The following is a 22,886-nucleotide window of genomic DNA, read 5'->3' as shown; positions in this document are numbered from 1 at the left end:
TATGCATCCATCACCACTAATTCTAGAACACTTCATTCTCCCTAAAAAATAATGCCATTACCATTAGCAGTCATTCCTCTGTCTCTCCAGCCCCTGGCAATCGCTAACGTCCTTTTTGTCTCTGTGGATTTGCCTATACTATAAATTTCATATAAATAAAATCATACAATGTGGCCTTTTGTATCTGGCTTTTTCATTTGGCATACTGTTTTCACTGCTTGTCCATGTTGTAGCATGTATTAAAATTCCCTTTTTATAGCTGAATAATATATTGTTGTATCAGTGTACCACATTTGGTTATCCATTTATCATTTGATTGATTTTGTTGTTTTCTACTTTTTGTCTTTTATGAATAATGCAATTATGAACATTTGTGCATAAAATATTTATGCAGTTATATATTGCTCAGTGTGTCCATCCTTAAGCCAGTGCCACACTATCTTAATGACTGTAGTTTTGTAGTGAGTTTTGAAATTAGGAAGTATAAGTTCTTCAAATTTGCTCTTCTGTTTTTAAGAATGTTTTGACTATTGTGGGTCCCTTGCAATTTCATATCAAATTTAGAATCAGCTTGTCAAAATCTGCACCAAAAAAAAAAAAGTTGGCTGGAATTTTGACATGAATTGTATTGAATCTTTAGATTAATTTAGGAAGTAGTACCATCTAAACAATATTAAATCTTCTAATCCATGAACATGGATGTTTTTCCATTTCTTTTGGTCTTGTTTAGTTTTTTTGTGATATTCTATTCTCTGTAGTGCACAAATCCTATGCTTCTGTTGGTAAATTTATTCGTATTTTGTTCTTTTTTATGTGCATAAATGGAACTGGTTTTTTATTTTCACTTTTGGATATAGCTTTGCCTACTTTTAAACTTCATGTAAGTGGATAATTTTGCTATATGCTCTTTTGTGTGTCACTTTTGTTTTGCTCAATACTGTGTCTGTGATATGCATCTATGTTACTCCACGTAGCTATAGTTTATTTATTCTCATTGCCGTATAGTTTTTTGCTGTATTAATATACCATTATTCATATATTCCACCTTGATGTGCATTTGATTTGCTTCCAGTTTTGAGCTATTTCGAATAATGATACTATTAAAATTCTTGTAAAAGACTTTAGGTGAAAATATTATACCTTTGTTTTGAGGGCATTCCTAGGTGTGAATGTTCAGCTTTTGAAAATGCTGCCAAATCACTTTGCAAAGTGGTTGTAACAATTTACATTTCCATCAGCAGTACTTCAGTTGCTTTTGATACTAAATAAATACTTGTGTTTTTAGGCATTTTTAGGCATTTTTAAAAAAATTATTAATTTTAATTAGTTTCAAGTACACAGTACATTGCTTAAATATAAGTTTAGCAGATATAGATATAGACATATCTATATAGTTTATAAAATGATCTCCCTAATTGCTCCCTCCCTCCCTTGACCCTCCACCTAGCCAACATATTAATGATAACTGCATGCCCTACGCTGTACTCCCCATCCCTGTGACCATCCATTAGCTACTAATTTGTACTTCTTTAACCCTTCAACCCATTCTCCCAGCCCCTGAACCCTTCTCCCCTCTGTCACCTAAATTGTCCACTATATTTATGAGTCTGGTTTTGATTAGTTTGTTCTTTTTATTCCTTAGATTCCTCATATAAGTGAAATCATATAGTGTTTATCTTTCTCTGATTTAAATACCTTCTAGGTCCATCAAAGCAATATCTTTTTCCATTTCCTTCCTTTTAGTCTGTGTGTGTCTTTTAATTTGAAGTGAGTCTCTAATAGGCAGCATATGTAGTGGTCTTGTTTTCTTATCCTTTTAGCCACTCTATCTTTTGGTTGGAACACTTAATTCTTTTCCATTTGAGGTATTTATTGATAGGAATGTAGTTTTTACCATTCTTTATTTCTGTTTTTGATACGTATTTTTTCTTCTTAAAGAAGTCCCTCCAACATTTCCTGTAATACTGGCTTGGTGCTGATAAATTCCTTTAGCTTATTTTTGTCTGGGAAACTATCTTTCAACTCTAAATGATAGCTTTGCTGGATAAAGTATTCTTGGTTGTAGATCCTGGGTCTTCATCATGTCAAATATTTTTTGCCAAACCTTTCTATCCTGCATAGTTTCTTTTGAGAAATCAGCTGCCAGTCTTATGGGTGTTCCCTTATAGGTAACTATCTGTTTTTTCTCCTGCTGCTTTTAATATTCTTTCTTTGTATTTAACCTTTGGCATTTTAATTATGATGTGTCTTGGTGTGGGCCTCTTTGGATCCCTGATTTTTGGGATTCTCTGAGCTTCCTGGGGTTTTATGTGCATTTCCTTTACCAGGTTAGGGAAGTTTTCCATCATTATTTCTTCAAACAGCTGTTCAACACCTTGATTTTCTTCAGTTACACTGATCAGACAGATGTTTGGACCCTTAATAGTGTCTCATATGCTCCTTAAATTATTTTTATAGTCTTGGCATTTTTTTTCTTGCTATTCTGATTGAGTGTCCTTGGCTTTCCCATACTCTAGAAAGGTCATTTGATCCTTTTCTTTATTCACTTTGTTTATTCTTTTGTTTATTCCATTTAATATACTTCTCATCTCAGGTAATTTTCATTTCAGACTGGTTCCCTTTTATAATTTCCATTTCTATTTTTATGTTTTTTATTTCTTTGTTGAAGTTCTCACTGAATTTATCTACACTTCTCAAAAGTTCATTGAGCATCTTTATAACCAGTATTTTGAACTCTGCATCTGTTAGATTACTTGACTCCATTATATCTGGATCTCTGTTCTGTTCTCTCATATGGTTTCTGCTTCTTTGTCTTCCCATTTTGGCTGCCTTTCTGTGTCTGTTTCTATGTATTAAGAAAAGCTCCTAAGTCTCTCGGTCCTATTAGTGTGGCTTTGTGAAATAGGTGTCCAGTGGCACAGTCCAGAGAGGAGTTCAGCTGCTGGCCAAATTTAGCCCGATCCTCTGCCCCTCCGGTGCCATCTGTTAAGATTCATCAAGCAATTCACAGATGCTGTGCTTATAGTTGCCTCAAAAGGCCACTCCAGAAACCGAGGCCAGCTGGCTCCAGTGTGAATCTAGGCACTGCTCAGTAAGGAACACCTGACTGTTTAAGGATACACCTGGATGTAGCTTGGGTGGAGCCATGAGTTGGGGGAAGTTGGGTTTCAGGGAATCTTCTGGGCGGAGTGACCTCTATTATGCAGTTTGATGAGGTCTCAGCTATGGCGGTACTGCATTCATGCACTGGGACAGGGGAGGATTCAACAGGGAACAATGGATACCACTGGCACTTCTGTACAGGGTGAGTCTCGCTTGGGGCCTCACTCTGACAGTGTCTCCCTGTAAGTCCCTGGTGCCCACTGTGTGCAGCTGAATCGGCACTGGTGCTCAGAGCGAGCAGGTCCATCACCGTGAAAATCTGCTCGCAGATGTGGCCCGTTTAAGAGGCATCTGCTGCTGCCACTGCTGCAGTCTCTGTCTTACTCAGCCGCTCAGGACCGGGCAGCCCTGTGTCCTCACCCCGTCCTACCTTCTGCCATTGCAGGGTGATTTCTTGGATTTCTCCCTAGTTATATGGTTTGTTCATCAAGATCCCAGGTGATTTTTCCTTGCTGCTTGCTCCTTGTTTCTATCACAACTTTGATTTCGTTGCCAGAGGCATGAACAGAGCCTCTATCATCTACGCCATTGTTTTTTTCCTACTGAGGATGTTTCTTAATCAGTTGCGCCTGCTGCTAAGAAACCCTGCTGTAGACAAAGAGGCCCCTCCTTGAATCTCACTGGATTCTTGAGGAGGTGTGGTATTAAGAAATATAATATCTAATTTTTTAATTTGCATCTTCCTCATGACTAATGATGTTGAACATTATTTTTATTGGCTATTTGGATATTCTCTTTTATATAACATTTATATAAGTCTTTTGCTTGTTTCCATTGAGTTATCTGTCTTTTTCATATTTATTTATAGGAGTTTAAAATTTATATGGATTCGAATAACTTAAATGGTGTGATACTGGCACAACTATAGGAAATTGAGCAGTTGGCCGTAATGGACTCTAGATACAGACCCCATGTGTACCGTGACTTACTTTATGGAAAATACAATTCTGAATTACAGTGAGGGAAATGATGGTCTTTTTGATAAATAGTACTGATTTGATTAACTATGTGGTGTGATTTCCTGATTTACGCCATATATCAATATAAATCCCAGGTGGATGACATATCTAAATATGAAATGTAAAATAATAATGCTTTGCAAAAAAATACAGGAAGATATATTTATAACATTGAGGAAGTGAAAGGTTTCTTAAGCTGGACACAAGCACTAACCATAAATTTAAGCAATAATAAATTGGGCCTCATTAACAACAAGAAGTTCTCTTTATGAAAAGACCTACTAAAAAGTGAAAAAGATAAGACAGAAGACATGAGATGCTATTTCCAATTTATATATCTAAAAGAGGACTGTTATTCAGAATTCAAATTATTTTAGATACATTTTGGTAATTTTCAGGATTTTCATTGTAAAAGTATATAACTATGTGTTAAAACAGATCTTTGCCTTTATTTGACTGACTTAAAAATCAAGATAAAGTCATATATATACTTACACATTTTAAATAAATCAATTCTTACACATTGTAAATTATTAATCTAAATTCTGTAAGTTTCCAAAATCCAGCATACTCTTTATGATTGAGAATAGAAAAAAACCATTAATATTTAAAATTATATTATTTAGTTTTTTGTTAATTAAATTTAATTATTTTATTATCCTAAGTATTTCTAAACTGTATTAAATTTATTTTGCCAAAAGATTCATATGGATACAGTTTTTAGTTTAAAATTTAATTCTATGCATTATGTTTTCAAAACTTACTAGGTCATGTAAAATTGTTAGTTTAAAATAAAAAATAGTTAAAATTGTGATAAAGTTAAAACGACATTTAGAAAATTTAGCCTTGTAATGCTAAGAACCTGCTAAAATGTCACTTAAATTATAAGAAATGAGTGTGTCTATAAAACTGTAAAAATTGTATATATAATTGTTATTTAAAGATGTTATAAAATTTTGATTCTAAAATGCTGGAACCTTTATTATTATATTATATCTGGGTTCTACCTTTTCATCTCAGTAAATACCAATTTATTTAGAACTAGATATTTATCATATACAGTTTATTGTGATTTGAAACTTTATTGACTTTCTCCTTTGAATTTAAATTGACTTCGATACTTGAGATTATTTTAGAGAACTAATTTTTATTCCCCCAAACTCTATAAAAAATATTCATTTCTATGCGTCTATTTTCTTAATTCTGGAAAATTGGTAAAAAGACTTCTGTGACAGCTTGTATCATAAGACATTTTTATTTTGTTACTGTTGAATTCACACTGTCAATTTTAATGAATCCTGCCCAATTAAAGTGATGTGCATATCTTTCATGAATCCATAATCAATATAATCAATTACATTTTTACATAATTGCACAGATATAATTTTATCTCAAGATGTTAGAGGATTAATGCATTTTTTAATATGTTGCAGAATTGCGAGAAGCTGGAGAATAATTTTGATGACATCAAGCACACGACTCTTGGTGAGCGAGGAGCTCTCCGAGAAGCAATGAGGTAAGTCTGAGTCACCATAGCAACAGTCACAGATGTGGTAAAGAAAAAGTCATTCTTCATTATTGGGGGAACAAATGAGTTCATTGCCACCATTCAGCTCTGTTCTCTAAGGTATTAATTTGTCAGTAGAGAGACTTCCCTTGAGGCTGTACTTTGGTTTTGAAGCTGCATAAATGTTAAGCCTCAGTGCACAGTAAAAAATGTAAATGTTTAATTTGTTACTTAAAATGCTTAAGGGGTGTCTTGTTTTATATTTATACTAAACTGTGTGATTGAATGGAAATATTGTTCATTTAAATTCTGCTTGTATATAAAAAAATAAACAGTAAATGGTGGTTTAACTCAGTAGTATTTTTTCCTAATTAATATTTAATTTAAAAAGGGGCACTTAAAATTTCATATTATATTAGTTTTTATAGGATTACATCGTCGCATTTTTAAACTGATTTACATTTTCACACTATTATAATGTGTATAGGTTAACTTTTTTCAAAGGCAGTAGTCTATGATGAACCCGATGATTTTTTTTTCGCATTTTAACGTTGCTATTCTTGAATGTGTCTCTGAATTTCTTCCCAAAATTGATGCTTTTTTAATAACTTTTAGGAAGCAGTCTTTAAATCCATCTGATGAGAATAAAGCAAGGCTTTTTACCAGACATTAAATATGTGTGAGAAATAAAAGTCTTTGTCCTTATAGCTATAAAACAACAGCAGCAAATTATATTAACTTAAAAGTTTTGAGTTGAACCTTTGGGATAATTTCCTATATCATTGTACAGAAATAGTATATTTACCTTTATTTAGCCTACGAAATTAAAATTGGTTTTTAAAATATATCTTCTATCAATGCTCATTTTGTTTGGTTCTTAAATCAAGGCCAAACAAAATTTACGATAAGAGAAAGGATAAAGCTAGGAGGTTTCCTAGAAGGATATTTCAGGTACAATTTCGTTATTGCTAGCACACAGTTACCATATACTTTAGTTTAGAAGCTGCTCTCATTTAGCAACCTTCCTTTTACCATGCAAACAGCAGGGGAAAGTAATTAAATTTAATAGAAACTGCCCTCATTTTGAAGCCACTTCTATTTAAAACCACAGGGGGAGGTAATTAAATTTAATGGAAACAGTAGCTTCTACACAAAGATACATGGTACTTCTGTATAGATGATTATGATGTCACAAAAAGAGGAATAATATATTACTAGTACAGAGAAATTACCAGCTGGAGCAAGTGAGCCTATTTTATTGTTAATGTCTTCACTAATAAAACAAAAAAAGAGGAAAAAATAAAACAGTACTCAATAGAGAATGTGTATCTATATAAAATGTAATCAGACATTCTCAAAGTTGGAATTAATGAAAATAGTAGTAAATTAAAAATAAGGTGTAAAATATATTGAGGAAAAGGTCAGTGCAGAAATTATGAATAAACTGTTTTTCAATATAGTTTTATCCTCTATATAAAACTATCACATTTACAAATTGAACACATCATTTTTGTGAATGCCTGTATAATAACTTTAGATATGTAAGTACACACACTTATATATATTTAGAAACTATAGTTATTCTCTATATTTTTGTATCTATTCAGTTTAAAGTACACACCTATATAAAAAGAATAAAAGAATTGAGGGCTAAAATCACAAAGAATTGCAAAGGGGTAGTATGAATAAAAATGGATGTGAGTGAGGGAAATATAATGAACAGAGAAAGGAGACGTAATTAGTATAGAAAATTTATCATTGAGAAAAAACAAATTCAATTATGGGAGAATTGCGTACGAAGAGATTATTAAACTCTGCCAAATTTTTAAATACTTGCCATTTTGGAAAATACCAGGATATTCTGCTTTTAAAAAAGTAGAGATGAACTAATGAGAGAAACAAGTATTACCTGGTTGGCGTAACCTTTCTACCACCACGCTATGAGATAAAGCAGTAGTCTAGATAATTTCAATCAGCATTTAATTATATGGCTGTGTAATGTACTTTGTTTACGTAGTTTGCATATATTACACACACATATTATTGGTAATGTTTCCATTCACTAAACGCAATTAAATAATTTAGTAACTAAAGCATTTAACAATTTAGTATACTATTTAACAATTTCGTGTACTCTGTTTTTGTTTTCTACCTTTTACATGTAAGATTATGGAAACATGTCAACAAAAAGTTATAAAGCCATGTGACTAATAGAATAATAGGAGAATGCACGAAGAGGCAACAATTAATTATTTTCTCATTTATGATCAATTTTTACCTCACACAAAGGGTGTCTGGATCAGAGAAAACCATGGAGAGGATGAGAAATTTGATTTGATCTAGGCCTTGAAAGACAGCCAGTTTTGCAGGTGAAGGGAATAGTATTGGGCAAAGATATAGAGGCATACAGGTGCAAGGTAGAATTCAGGAACAGTAAGTGGTCTGATGTAAAGCAAAAATTTTCAAGCTTTTTCGAATATATTGTTTTCCCACAAAACTCACATAGGCAGATTTTTTTAGTCAGTGATATCTCTTCTTATATGCCGAGAATCTCTGGGTGGAAATAGAGCAATAGGAGGTTGGCAAGGATAATGGGAGAAATTCAGAATCTCAGAGTATGAGGGGGGACAGTGGGAGACAGGTATGAGTAATTTGCCAAAACCTCAGCGAGCACATGGGCTGGTCTCAGGAGGCTGGCTAGAAATTTGTGTTACCATATTCTGGAGGCCAGTTACCTAACATCTAGTTTGCCATGAAAAAAAATTTAAATTGTTTCAGGGAGTCATTGTGGTTTTTAACAAAAAGGGTGACAAGATTAAATATATATATATATATATATATATATATATATATATATATATATATACACACATATATATGTGTGTGTGTGTGTGTGTGTGTGTGTGTGTGTATATAAACTGTGAAGATAATTTTACAGCTCTGTAGAATTCTAGTAGGGGAAGAAGATACAACGTGGGGACAGATAAAGTAAATCATTTATTTAATAAACATTTATTGGGTTTCTCTAAAATACCAGATAATAGGGTTAAAGATATGAATGAGACAGAGTCCCTGCCCTGAAGGAGCTAATGGTTTGGTGGAGGAGACAGGTACAAAGTTCAAATGCTTGATGTGAAGACTCAGAGCCCCAGGACTTGAGTCTTTTCCCTGGTCCCCAAACTCCATGGTAGCTTTCTGTTCACAGGCAGGGCATAGCTTGGCTATGGGAGTGTCCTCTTCTCTCACTAGCTTAACCTCTGTGGCAGCCCTCAAGTGGCTCCAGGCACCCACAGTGGTGCTCTCGTCCTGCATATGTTCCCCCTTGAGAAGCTGGAGCAGAACTGGACTGAATCTGAAGATTTGACCTTTTGTGGTTGCTGTCCCAGGGGCCTTTTGGCAAGTTGGGTACAGCTCCTTGTTTATTAATGTTCTGTTCTATGAGCTTAGAACAAAAAAGAAAGGATTCTGCCCTTGCTCAGCTCTCTGCCACCTCATTCAGTCCCTCCTCCTGGCCAGTCTTTGCCATGCAGTCTAGAACCTGTTCTGTCAAGATCTCACCCATGAATTGTTTCAGACACCTCCTGTGCTTCACCCAATTCCAAATGTGAGGATCCCCCAAGCCTAGATCCAACCATGTAAAGCTCACAAGGAGCTACAACTTACTGTGGAATGTAATGGCTAAATAAAACATGTGTTTGATTAGGTTTTAGCCCATATGTATGCAGGATGAGAAAAAATAATTTTAAAGTTTGTTTTGACAGGAGAGTGGAGAGTTCAGTGGAGGGAACGAGAGAGGTAGAGAGACCAGTGACCCCACTAAAATGATGGTAGAAGGGTATTGAGGTCAACAGAGGGGTGTGTGATTGAGAAATTTTGTTTGACAACGTCAACCTGATGAGACTTTGTTACTTAATAAACTCAATAAATCATAAACCTGATTTAATCCGTGCTGCTCTGTTTAAAGGCTTTAAAATTTTTCTTCTGCCAAAAAAAGTCAAATTTATTTGTGTGTCCTAGTAGATAGTAAATCCCATGAGGGCATGAGGAATGCTATTTTGCTTTCCTTTGTATTCTTAGCCTTACCATAGTATTAGTGTATAGTAGGTGCTTACGAATTATTTGTTGAATTATTTATAAAGGTAAAGATAAGAAGAAGGAGACTTATCAAGGGCAAGTCAAATGTTTTCATTTTGAGTATTTGGATATACATTAATTGAAATAGGGAGAGAGACAATAGAAGGAGATTAAGGAAGAAGATTTTAGTTTTCAGATGAATTTGAGATAGCTATGGTAAACTCATGTACAAGTTTGCAATAGGCAGAAGAAAAAGTCTATACTACAGGTCAGCCAGAAGACTGGGGATCGATGTGTCCATTTGGGACTTGTTAACATTTTCATACTTGTAGCCACAGGAAAGCATATGATTTCTAAGAAAAATGCATCAAATCAGAGTCTAACTAGATGCCTAAGAAAATACTGGACTTAGGAAAGCATGTGTCAGAGGGAAACATCTTTCAGGATTTAAAAATTTTAAATAATCTTCTCCAGCAGAGTTGGTGGAGACTGTACCTGATGTGCCCAAGAAGTAAAGGGCGGGCATCATTCTCACCCAGAGCTCTGTGGCTCACGCAGACATCTAGAGCAGTGTTGCATGGTACAACTTTCTGCTATGATAGGGATGTTCAGTATGGTAGCCGCTGAGCACTGAAACCGTGGCTGGTGTCACTGAAGAACCTAATGCTTGATTTTATTTAATTTTTACTAATCGAAATGTAAATAGTTGCATGTGGCCAGTAACTATGATTTGGACAGCATCATGTAGCCCCAGAGAGATGTTTTCATTTTGCTAAAGTGACATTCAAGTGCTTCTTACTGATGGAATTCTCATCAGTAGAGATGGTAAGGTTAAACTGCATTCACATGCATCACACATATACATTACACACGCTCTCACTGTCTCAGACAACGAAGAGTAAAAGGTGGATTCATAACATAGCAATTGATGTGAAAACGGAAATTAACAAGTATGACTTGATATGGAGGAGCCAAAGTGACTCTTATTCTCCAAAGGCATAATTTATATCTAGAAAGCCCAAGAGAGCTAACAACAAAGCCACCTTAGAAATTAATAAGAGAATTTAGTAATATGTTCAGATTCAAGATTAAGATGGAAATTCGTGAGATTCTATGTGTTACCTACAGCCAGTTAGTGCTTGTAATCAATAATAGATCCTATGAAGATCCTGTAAAGGACATGTTGAATCACTCAGTAAGTGGTTTAAGAGGCAGTTTTCATTTGCTGTTTGGAAAAAAGAAATTTCTTTATAGTTTCATTTCATACATGTTAAAAAGAAAATTTCATGTATATGAAAGAGCTAAAGGAAATAAATGAAATGGACAAAGTTCAGTAAGTTATGAAGGTGACTATCTTTTTCAAGGTTTGGATGGAGAAGGAGATGATAAGCCAAAAGAAATCACTAAGCTTTGCTTCTCTATGTATGAAAAAAAAATTACAAAATTAAACATCAGTGTATTGTATTTCCATATGTAAAACAGATTCAAAAAATTAGGAGCTCATTGGATAATTGACAAAGTATGATTAAGAAACCTTTGAAAATATGCAACTCTAATAGCAAATATATATATAAGTTGTGTTAAAAATGCTAATTTCTTGGTTATTGACATTGCTACAATTCAGTGGCGAGGAGTTTTTTGTGTGCTAGAGATGGAATCTTAGGAGAGCCATTCTCACATTCTTGGAGCTCAAGAGGAGTGGAAATTCTTGCTGTATTTAAGGAAAGATGGTGCCAATAAGTGCTAAGAGTCTTAAAACCAATGTATCCTTTTTATATTAATTTAACTTTCTGAAATATATTATGTAGAAGATATAGAAATTATGGACAATCTGAATCTGTTTCTCCAACTGTAGAAAATTATGTTAAACAAATTAAATAGAACCTAATTAGACAACCTATTAAGGAAACAAATAAGGAAATGAAGATTATATATATGTATTAGTAAATCGTGGCATAATTAATTCTATCTGAATATTAAAATGATCTTTAGCATAATGTTTTTAGTGACATAAGAATGCTTATATTTTAATGTTCAGTGAAAAATACCAGGGAAGAAAATTGCATGTAGAACATGATCTCCACCAAATATCAGGAATGCAGAGAAAAAAGATAGAAGTGAAATATAACAAAATAACTATTACATCTGGGTGATGGGCTTACAGATACTTTTTTCAAGCGTATAATTTTCTGTTCTGAATTTTCTATACTGTGAGCATATTATGGATGATTAGAAAAATAGTGGAGTAAGAAATGAAAACCAAAATGGAAAGAAAAATTACATGAAGAGTAGGATGGGTGGTAAAAATCTGATTTGAGACTCTGACTGAGATTTTAAGTAAATTAATCTTTTAATCTTACTCTTTTGTAATATAAGATTTAAAGGATTTATATGAAGAATGAGGATAATGTAGGAGAGAATACTTTATAATTTATGAAACATTAATAAAATGAAGATATAAAGTTTTAAAATGTTTGTATACATTTTTATTCAATAGTGTATTGTGCTTATTTTAATGTATTTACGTACATTGTACATAATGGAATTGATTGGAAACCTTTAGTATCATCTTAGATTGTAGAATAACACAAGAAATATTTCTTGTCTAACTTATATAGAGTTCATTGTAGTTCCACAGCTTTGTGAAAATATTGTACAGGATTTATGAAAATTATGACAAGAAAAAAAATTTCAGGAAAGAAAAAAGAATGCATCATCTGTAGCTTAAATCTCTGACTAGGGTATAATAATAGTGAATTTAGAGGTAAAATTCTTTTTTTATCACATATTCTCCTTATCTCTGCCAACTCAACCCTATTATACCAAAGTGATTAGTTTTTGTATTATATTTTGAACCTGTCTGAGCCCTTGTAATCAATTCTAAACATCGAGGGGAAAAATGACCTTTTTTTTTAACATTGTGTCTCTCATTTTCAGTTCTAGAAGCAGTAGTGGGCTGCGCATAGTAGATATATAAAATTAGAAGGTATCTGAACTGAGTAATTTAAGAAAAGGGAGTTTCAAATTCTAAAAAAGAAGGATACATACACATAGAATACAGTTAATTAAGAAAATAAGTGAAAATGCCATGCAAAGCTTTCTGACGATGACAGTACACAAAAATATACATTGGTAAGATTTATGGATATACCTCTATGCCAGAAATGTAAATTACATTTTTGGAGTACAAATATTGCTAATTAAGGGTTAATATTTTACTTGCAGAGCCAAGAATATTCAGTGAGAGTCATTACATTTATTATTACAGAGATGGACTATCAAGATGTCTCTGTTATCTGTTCTTCCCTTCTGCTTGACTTTGCCATGTGTTAAGATTTCTGTCTCTAGATGGTGATGTTGAGTTGCACAGTTTATGTTCCTGGCTTTTTTTTCTGGTGTGTGTAATAGTAATTGTAGCGGCCCCATAAACCCAGACATTAATACAGAGTTAAAAATTAATTTATAACTATGTAAACTTGGAAAATAGTTTTAAGAGATACAACACATTCTAAATATTAAGTCGAGCATTTAAAATTGCTTCGATATGCTCCTTTCTTTACCTTCAACTCAAAGATTTGAGAAGTGAAAAGAATATAAATGGCAATCTTACTTTTCATCGAAGGTCTGAGGTCTGAAGAGATATTCAAAGACATTTAAGATATATTTTCAGTTTTTCCCTTTTAGATGTATTACTCTAAAAATTACATCTTTAGTTTTACTCCTGTGTTAATATCCAGTGGTACGAGGGCCGTTTACCACCTGATCTAAGGGTGTGTTACTCCTGGCACTCAGTTACTGTTTAGCTGTTTATGTTTTCATTATATTAATCTTTCATCTCTTGTTAAGCACAGTGGTTAAACTATATATGTATGTTTCTAAAACTGGTGCTTCTATATGAACTGGAGTAAAAGACTGTCTCTATGAAAAATTTTGTCCATCTGAATAAGGCTTGAAGATAAGAATATTGTCATTATCCTATATAATCTTATTCTTATAGATAAGTTTGTGCATGTGTACATATATCATATGTGTGTAAATGTGTGTGTATATATATGTATGTGTGTGTATATGTATACTTGTGTTATCTCTTTCTATCTCTATCTAAATCTCCCCCTTCCAGTCTAGGAAATCTTACATGTGACAGCATTTGGAATTTGGAGATTGCTTTGCTTTTCAGAATATCCATTAGGTTCACAAAGATTTATGTACGAGGAGGTTCAATAAAATTGTTTTATAATAGTAAAAAGAGGTTTGGAGGAGGAGAAGGCAACCTAAATATTTATGACTAGTGAATTCAATAAGTAATAAGTCTAGAAAATGAATATAGGCTGTGAGAAAATTTGAAGTGACATTGAAGAAAAATGTAAAATAAATAAAACGAGAAAGTATTAACAAAATACTTCTAGTGAAACCATCAGGTTGTTAAACGATGATTATAGATGAGCTAACATTGCAACATATTTTTTGTTTTCAAACATAAATATAAATTACTTATATAAACATAAATGTCTGTGTGTCTGTATGTGTTTTTTAACTATATGGTAAGTTTGACCTGTGAAATTTGATTCAGAAGCAATGTGTCAGCTTTTCATTTCTATTTTATTTCTTGACCCTATCATAATTATATTTCTCCAAGTTTTCTTTCACTCAATGGGTCAATAGGAATTTCTTGAAAGCACCACACCCCCAAATCAGCTTATAAGAGTATCCTCTTTTCTTCCATTCAGAGGAAAACATCTTGTTTTTATCATTTCCGGTATAGAGAGGCATATATTCCTCCATGCCTGCAGTGGGTTTCTGGATTTCGTTTATGCCACCTAACGCATGTGTAGGGCAACCAGGCTGAATGTCTTTAGATTTTGAGAAATCTAAAAACAAAGGCACACCATTTTTTTCCCCTAGATAATGATGCAACTGCTCTAATAAACAACTACTCTAATAAACATCATTAGAATGCACTTTAGAAAATATTGGTTAGACATTTGGAAAATGATTAATAATAAAAAAATTAATTGTATTTGGTTATATATTTTATGTAATTAAATATGTAATTATATGTTTTATATGATTTATGTAATATGAATATGTGTGTACACACATTTTATACATATATATGCAAATCTGCATACACACATACACTCACACATTTGTTATCATCTGCTTACTGCATAAGTTAGGAATCTTACTTTCACTCCAAGGGTGAGTGAAAGCAAGATTTCACATTCAATTTCGGATGAGCCAAATTTAATTTAATTTTTTCATCATTTATGGGGAGTAGAAGAAAAATTCTATATTCTCACTGTTTAATAAAATCAAATATATGCTTTAATAAAACCAAATATATAACCCACTATTAATCCTGGATTATTTATGGATTTGGTAGCAATTGTCATATATGAATTTGGAACTATGTTTATTTACAACCTTTTTCTTTACTTTGAACTTGAAACTTGAATGTGAGAAATATTGATTACATATGTCTCAATTATAAATGTTGTGAAACAGCAGCACAAATGAAAACAGGCATAGGTTAATTCAATTAGATGTTTGTAAAATGCATTGTTATATTAATTAATCATTGGTTCATTCAACCTGGTGCTTCGTATGTAACAGACAATGTTTATTTAAAAGCAGTATTTAAAATTCTATAGTACTTGTTTTGTTAGCATTGTGGGAATTATGCTCTTGGATAAAGATAAGTTTTCTTATAGAAAAGGAATTTGGAATAGGCCTCAAAATAAGGTGAATTTTGACGAATAGAGATTTTAATCTAGTCGTGGGGTGTTGTGGTTTATAGATAGGATGAATGGGAAATATTGAGCACATGAATTACTAGTTCAGCTCTACCATGTACTAATTCCGTGATGTCAGGAAGGTTACTTAACATTTATGTGAATCAGTTTCCTCATTTAAAAGATGGAAAAATAATGGTACCTAACTAATGACATTTGTTATGAGGATTATGTTTTAAAATTGGTAACATGCTTAGAGTAATTTATGGCATATAAGAAGTACTATATAAGTGTTTCCTATTTTTATCAATAATTAAAGTAGTTCTGAATCCATCTTGCATGATGGAAAAGTTGTCAGTTTTGGGAAATAGCTTGGGAAGGCAAGTTATAGGCCCTCTGTGCTATTAAAATATGCATATGTATTGAAATGAAATATTTAAAGAATAAATAAAAGCAGTATTTGCAAGAAAAAATCAAATTAATATTATAACTTCCCATTTATGACGCCTTGATACATTTAGAATGATAAAACCAAAAAAGAAAATATGTGTTTTTGGCACACAGGACATTTCCATTTAAAACAGCAACATTGGCAACGACATTAATAAGTAGCATTTAGCCAAGGGAGGAAAAAAATGCATTTTTTCCCTTAATAACAAAAGATTTATATTAAAGACTAGAAAGGAAGGGGTACAGCTTTTGTCTTACTACCCAAGAAAAGTGCAGAGCTGTCTTACTCTAGAATGCTTATCATTTTAGATACAGACTTTGAATGAGCAGCTAATAGCTAAAATTATTTAGGAGATAAAAATTGGTACTGTGAGGATTAGCTTTAATTTTAAGTATCCATAATTGAAGTGCCACATTATGATTTTAATGTTATGATAATCTTGTTAACAAGCTGTTGTGTATATACTATCATATTTTAATGTAGTTGCAAAGCTTAAGTAAACCATAAAGTAAATTGCTTTCTGAATCAGGCTTTTATAAGTGGAAAATTAGTCGTTTACATGTTTTGAATACATATTTTGTAACTATATTTGGCATATTCTACAACTTAAGAAGAATAATAGAATAGGTTTATAGATAATGCATTATTGTTTATGAGTACCTTGGAATTTTTTTATTGCCCATTCTAATTAATTTGAGATCATTCCACATATACTATAAGATTATAGGTTGTTGGATTTTTTTCTGTAATAATCTTGTCTTCTAGAAGTATACATTACAGTTTAGTTATGATATTCCTCATTTCTCATATATTAGCACATTATATTTAACAGAAAATTAACATTATCTTATCCAGTATTTATACAGGTGGTTATGATATATACAAAATTTTATCCATTGAGAAAGTTTATTTTATTTTTGGGAAAAACTGTCTCATTCTGGTAAAGATAGTAAGTTGGATTTACTTTTTTTTAAAATTAGTTGCTTAAATTGAAAAAGCATAATGATGGAGTAGACTAAAGCAGAAATAAGTAAACATTTTAAGTAAAAGTCTAGATAGTAAATATTTTCAGCTTTCTGAGTCATATGGTCTCTGTTGCAATTGTTCAGTTGTCCTGATGTAAAACAGCCATATAGACTGTAGGTGAACTATGAATATGGTTGTGTTGCTGTGACTCTGTTTTAATAAAATGTTATTTATAGAAACAGACAGCCTGCTAGGTTTGTTCCATGGGTACATAGTTTTCTGACCCCTCGTTCAAAGCAGACTTGTTATGAATCAGTTAAAATAAATTTCAAGAATTGTTTGGTGTATATATATGTATACACACACACATACACATACATACATACATACACACACACATACATATACACCATAATATATATATATATATACGTATATATATATATATATAATAGGTACGATATATATATACATATTATATATATAATGATAGTATACATATCTATATATATATACATTATATATTAACCCATATATATATGGGTTACCTCTGGGTGAGAAATGTCTCAAGCAGTATTCCCTCACAGAATATGATATATATATATATATATATATATATATATATATATATATATATATATGTGTGTGTGTGTATATATATATATATATATATATAATGAATTTGTGATTGTCTCTGATGGGTTAATACTAAAAAGTAGTATGAAGCTTTTCCGATTTTATTAGTAAACATGACTGGAAAACGTTTACTGAGGTGGTGTATCTTCTAATTTCTGAGCTGTTTCTTGAAATTGAATGTTACATTTTCTAAATTACTCTTTCAAGTAAACAAGCGTGATTAAGAATTAAATCACCAACTCCACTGTAAAATCACCAATACAAGGTACAGGTATTAATGCCACTGAATCAATTAGGATTAATTTATTATGTTTATGCTTTATAGTTAATATGTGGGCTCTCCATTGAAGAATCATCTGCATTATGAAACTATAATGTTAGCTTTCAGTTTACTGCTAGTTTACCTCAATGTGGTACCTATAAAAATACAACTTTGTGATAATTTAGTTTATTATTTTAAAAAATGGATGAATAATCATGGCATCTTCTAAAGTACAGGCATGATATCTGTATTAATTGGAAAAAACTGATTGCGATGTGTTCCATGGTCCATTATTTTAACTCCTTTATAAAATTTTGTACCCATGGGATTATCTGAGGAATTGCCTCCATCTCAAAAATTTGATCAGTATTTTATAAATCAGTAAATAATGAATAAATATTTTTCCTCTAGTCCACAAAGAAGTATCTTTTAGGATTAAATGAGATGCTATATGAGATATTCCGAGCTCTTTAAAAATGCTCTTGATGTTTATAGTTCAATCTTTCCAATGTCTTCCAAGGAGCCTAATAAATTTAGTTTAATTTAGTACATTTCCTAACTTTTAGCACTGTAGCTCTCTCCCATTTTAAGGGCCATTACTTTGGCTGGTGGATAGAAGAAATTATAGTAGTCATTTTATTTAGAGATCTTCCATAACATCAACTTCCATCAAGTTTTAGTGGAAATGGGTGTTTGTCATTGGATCACAGAGGTAATACTTTTAGTGGATATCTGTATGATGTTTACAAACCGGTTATCTTGCCAGTATCTTCCTCTATCTTTCAGGAGAGTTTAATTTTTTTTTTTTAAGATAGAGAAGAAAAATGATTTACAATAAGGTTAAATTACTTACTGGTATTATATTTGTCATTGTCATATTTTTTCTTCATATTTCATTTCTTCCTTCATTCCCTTAGATGTTGTTTATAATTTCATATTCTGTGAGGGAATATTGCTTGAGACATTTCTCACCCAGAGGTAAGAACTGTGTTGAAATTTAAACAGTTTGAATGAAAAAGCTGTTTGGAGATTCAGGTTTTTTATTTTTAATAGTGAAACAAGGATAACACATTTATTTTTAACTAAAGAAAAAGATTACTAGTTTTGATACATAATTATAGTTAAATGATTGCATAGGAATAAAATATATTAAATAATTTAAAAAGCATTACTAGCCAATTTGAGCCAGTCACTACCATTAATTGAAGCCTGAGAATCATTTCTTGAATTGGGTCATCCCATTACAATGAACCTTTATTGTTATTTGGTATTAATATAAGGCATCTTGCAATTTATATTTACTCAGGGTTACTCTGTTCATCTGAAATTTTTAGTGAATCGATTGTTCCTTCAGTAGTCACACCAAAGTATCTGCCTCTTTTTAAGGGTTATGAAAAATACTATTTGTGACCTATAATTATGTGAGCAAACTAAGATTTCTAGACATGTATAAATTATTGCCTGCCTCTGATAATTTATTCTTTTATTTGCTTATATATAAGAACAAATACCTTTTAAATATGATGATAAGTAAAATTGTATATTTAAACAAATTGCCAAAAAGTCCATTTAGGGCCATGAATAAATTTCTTTAAACTAAATTTTATATTTTATAGCCTCATAAGTGTGTAATGTGGTAGATTAAATGGAATCGACTAAATTCAGGCTCTTGTGTTACTCTTACGGCACTCAGTTTTTTAAATGCACTTTGGGAAAGAAAAAAATCTTTGTTTAAAAACATAAACATTAAACACACATAGAAAAAGTATATACATTACATACACACACAAATACAAACATTCATTGTAGCATAATTCAAATGGAATATTTTTAAATGTATTACCACATTCAGGTTTATCTTTAGTATTACATAAAGTGACTGTAGTTACTATATATGTTTACTAAAAACAAGTCGGCAAACCTTTCTCTGTTCCTGATTATTCAATTCAGTTCAATTATAGGCCTGCCAAACATCAAGCACAAGGCTGGGTGCCAGGATGGAAGGGTGAGCAGCCTTCAGTCTCTGCTTTCAAAGCGTCGTGCCCAAGGGCGGATTGACTGGTGAAAGAGGTGGCTTTTTGAAAGTGTTTAGATGGAGCCAGTGCTGTGCATAAAATTTTGTAAGTCATTAGCATGCACTTATTAATTTTACAATCATGAGAGAAGATAAAAACAAAACCAGTAGAGAAGAGTAGTGGATAAAACTGAAAACAGGGGTTAATTGGTAGGAAACAAAGAAGGTACCATCAGAGAGGGGCGATTCTGATGTATTAATTTTTAAAATTTAAGTTTGTATTTAGTGAATTTCTGATCTTATTTTTTTTGAAATATATATTCATCAGGATTTTATTTGTGGTTTTTAATTAATTTCTTTAGCGACCTCTGGCTCCTTGTCAATGATAGGTAATTAAATGGTATTAGAGTTTTTAAGGACCATCTGTAGCTAAGAATTACAGTGTACCTGTATGTAAACTTTGAATTCTAATCTACAATTTGGAGATTATAATTTAGGAAAAGTTATGTAAATTTCTAACATGGTTATGTCGTCTAATAGAATTTTTTAAATGTTTATATATATTGGGTTATAATTAAAAATACTGATTGATGGTATAATTTATTGAATTTTAGTAATGAAGTTATATTTTAGATGCAAGTCTCAGATCTCATCTATGACATTTTAGAAGAATTGATTAAGAAAGAGAGCTTTGTTATATTAAAATATTTATTGCTTAGAGTGATGTTTGTATTTGTGAACATGAATAACATACATTTCTAAAAGGGTAACTCTAGTATAATAGATTTAGTATAAGGTCACTGAAAACACTGGCTTTAAAAGTTTGCAGAGATAGCTATTCTTATACATGGCTCTTTCTTTCAAATATTTATTGAGTTCTTTATAATGCAAAGCACAAGTAAGCACTGGATATACAATTATGAGCACATTTTCATGAGCTTTACCCTCAGTCTAATGAGAGGGAATATGGGCATTTATCAAATAATTATACAAACGTATATAAAATTATGTATAACTAAGATAATTCTTCAAAGGAGAGGAGGTATTGCTAAGAGAAAGTGTTATTAAATTATATGATAATTTGACAAGGAAGAATTACTTGAGTTGAGATCTGAAGCAAGGCTAGGAGGCTATGGGCTAAGGGAAGAGGGCAAAGCATAGATGAGAGACCCTCATGATGCACAGTTCTTTGGGAATGTGATATATGAGAGGAACCCAGCTATCCTAGATCTTAATTTACCATATAGTTCAACAGAAGTTAGTCTGGTGAAAAGCTTGAGTCATTTTTAACTCTTTTCCCCCCTGTTATACTGTATATTATATCAGAGTACACAAGAAAATATTTTTGAATCTTCTTTTAAGATATTTCCAGATTCAGCACAATCCTGATCGAAATCCCAGCAAGTTATTTTGTGAATATCAACAAATTGATTCTAAAGTATATATGGAGAGGTAAAAGACCTAGAATAGTCAACACAATACTGAAGGAGAAAAACAGGGCTGACACTACTCAACTTAAACACATACTATGCAGCATACTATACAATCAAGATGGCGTGGCATTGGCAAAATAATAGACAATAATAGATCGATAGAACAGATTAAGCCCAGAAATAGTCCCAAATAAATGTAGCCAACTGGTCTTTGCAGAGGAGCAAAGGCAATACAGTGGAGAAGGGATAATCTTTTTGATAAATGGTGCTGTAACAACTGGACATCCATATGCAAAAAATGAAAAAATAAAATGGATCTAAACAAATACCCACACCCTTCACGAAAACTAACTCAAAATTGACCATAGACGTAAATGTAAAATGCAAAACTAGAAAATTCCCAGAAGATAACATAAGAGAAAAACTGGTTGATTTGAGTTAACAATGACTTTTAGGTATAACACCAAGGCATGATTCACGAGGAAAGATTTATAATCTGGCTTCATTAAAATGAAAACCTTCTGCTCTGAGAAGAACAAAGTCAAAAGAATGAGAAAGCAAGCCTCAGACTGGGAGAAAATATTTGTAAAATATATAGTCCATCTGGTAAAGGACTATTTAAAATATATGTTAAGATAAATGTTAAAATACTCAACATTAAGAAAATAAACAATTCAGTTTATAAATGGGCCAAAGATCTGAACATTCATCTACCAAAGAAGATATATAGATGAAAAATAAATATGTGAAAAGATGCTCAATATTATACCTCATTAGGGAATTATAAATTAAAATGAGATACTACTATACAACTATTAGAATGGCAAAAATCTGAAACACTGATAACATCAAATGCTGGCAAAAATGTGGAACTTCTAGAAGGAACTTTCATTCATTGCTGACATGACTGCAAAATAGTACAGTCACTTTGTAAGACAGTTTGGCTGTTTCTTACAAAACTAAACATACTCTTACCATTTGACCCAGTAATCATACTTCTTGATACTTACCCAAATGAATTGAAAACTTATGTTTGCACAAATACCTGCACACAGAAGTTTATTGTAGCTTTACTCATAATTGCAAAAGTTGGAAGCAACCAAGATGTCCTTCAGTAGGCAAATAAACTGTGGTACATCCAGACAAAGGAATATTATTTTGTGTAAAAAGAAATGAGCTATCAAGCCACGCAAAGACATGGAAGAAGCTTAAATGCATATTATTAAATAAAAGAAGCCAATATGAAAAGGTGACATTCCATATAATTCCAACTATAAGACATTCTTGAAAAGACAAAACTGTAGACACGGTAAAAAGATCAGGAATTGCCAGGGATTTGGGAAGATGATGTGAATCGGTGGAGGACAGAGGATTTTAGGGCGGAGAAACTTCTGTATGATACTAGACTGGTGGATACATGTCATTTCCTATTTGTCAAAACCCGTAGAATATAAAACACCAAGAGTGATCTCTGATGTAAATTATGGACCTTGAGTGACAATGATGTGTCTGTGTTGGTTCATCACTGAGAAACATGTATCACTCTTGTATGGGATGTTGACAAGCGTGTTTGTGTGTGTGTGGTGGGAGGTGGTACTTGGGGATGCTCTGTACCTTCCATTCAATTTTCTGCGAATCTGAAACTTCTCTAAAAAGTAAAGTTTATAAAACATATTTTTAAATAGTCAAA

General features: G+C 32.1%; 1 protein-coding gene across 3 annotated transcripts in view; it reads left to right on the top strand.

Moving 5' to 3' along the window:
- The window catches only part of DPYD (dihydropyrimidine dehydrogenase), a 701,368-nt gene that overhangs the window by 77,596 nt on the left and 600,886 nt on the right, over positions 1-22,886 (top strand). For all 3 annotated transcript variants that reach the window (XM_039869542.1, XM_039869543.1, XM_039869544.1), the window contains one exon: positions 5,555-5,637. In XM_039869542.1, coding sequence (XP_039725476.1) covers positions 5,555-5,637 — 83 coding nt within the window. The remainder of the gene's footprint in view (positions 1-5,554; positions 5,638-22,886) is intronic.

The sequence above is a fragment of the Pteropus medius genome, unplaced genomic scaffold (genome assembly GCF_902729225.1).
Source record: "Pteropus medius unplaced genomic scaffold, Ma_sr-lr_union100, whole genome shotgun sequence".
NCBI lineage: Eukaryota > Metazoa > Chordata > Mammalia > Chiroptera > Pteropodidae > Pteropus > Pteropus medius.
The sequence above is the reverse complement of the archived record's forward strand: the minus strand, read 5'-3'. Positions and strand labels throughout refer to the sequence as shown.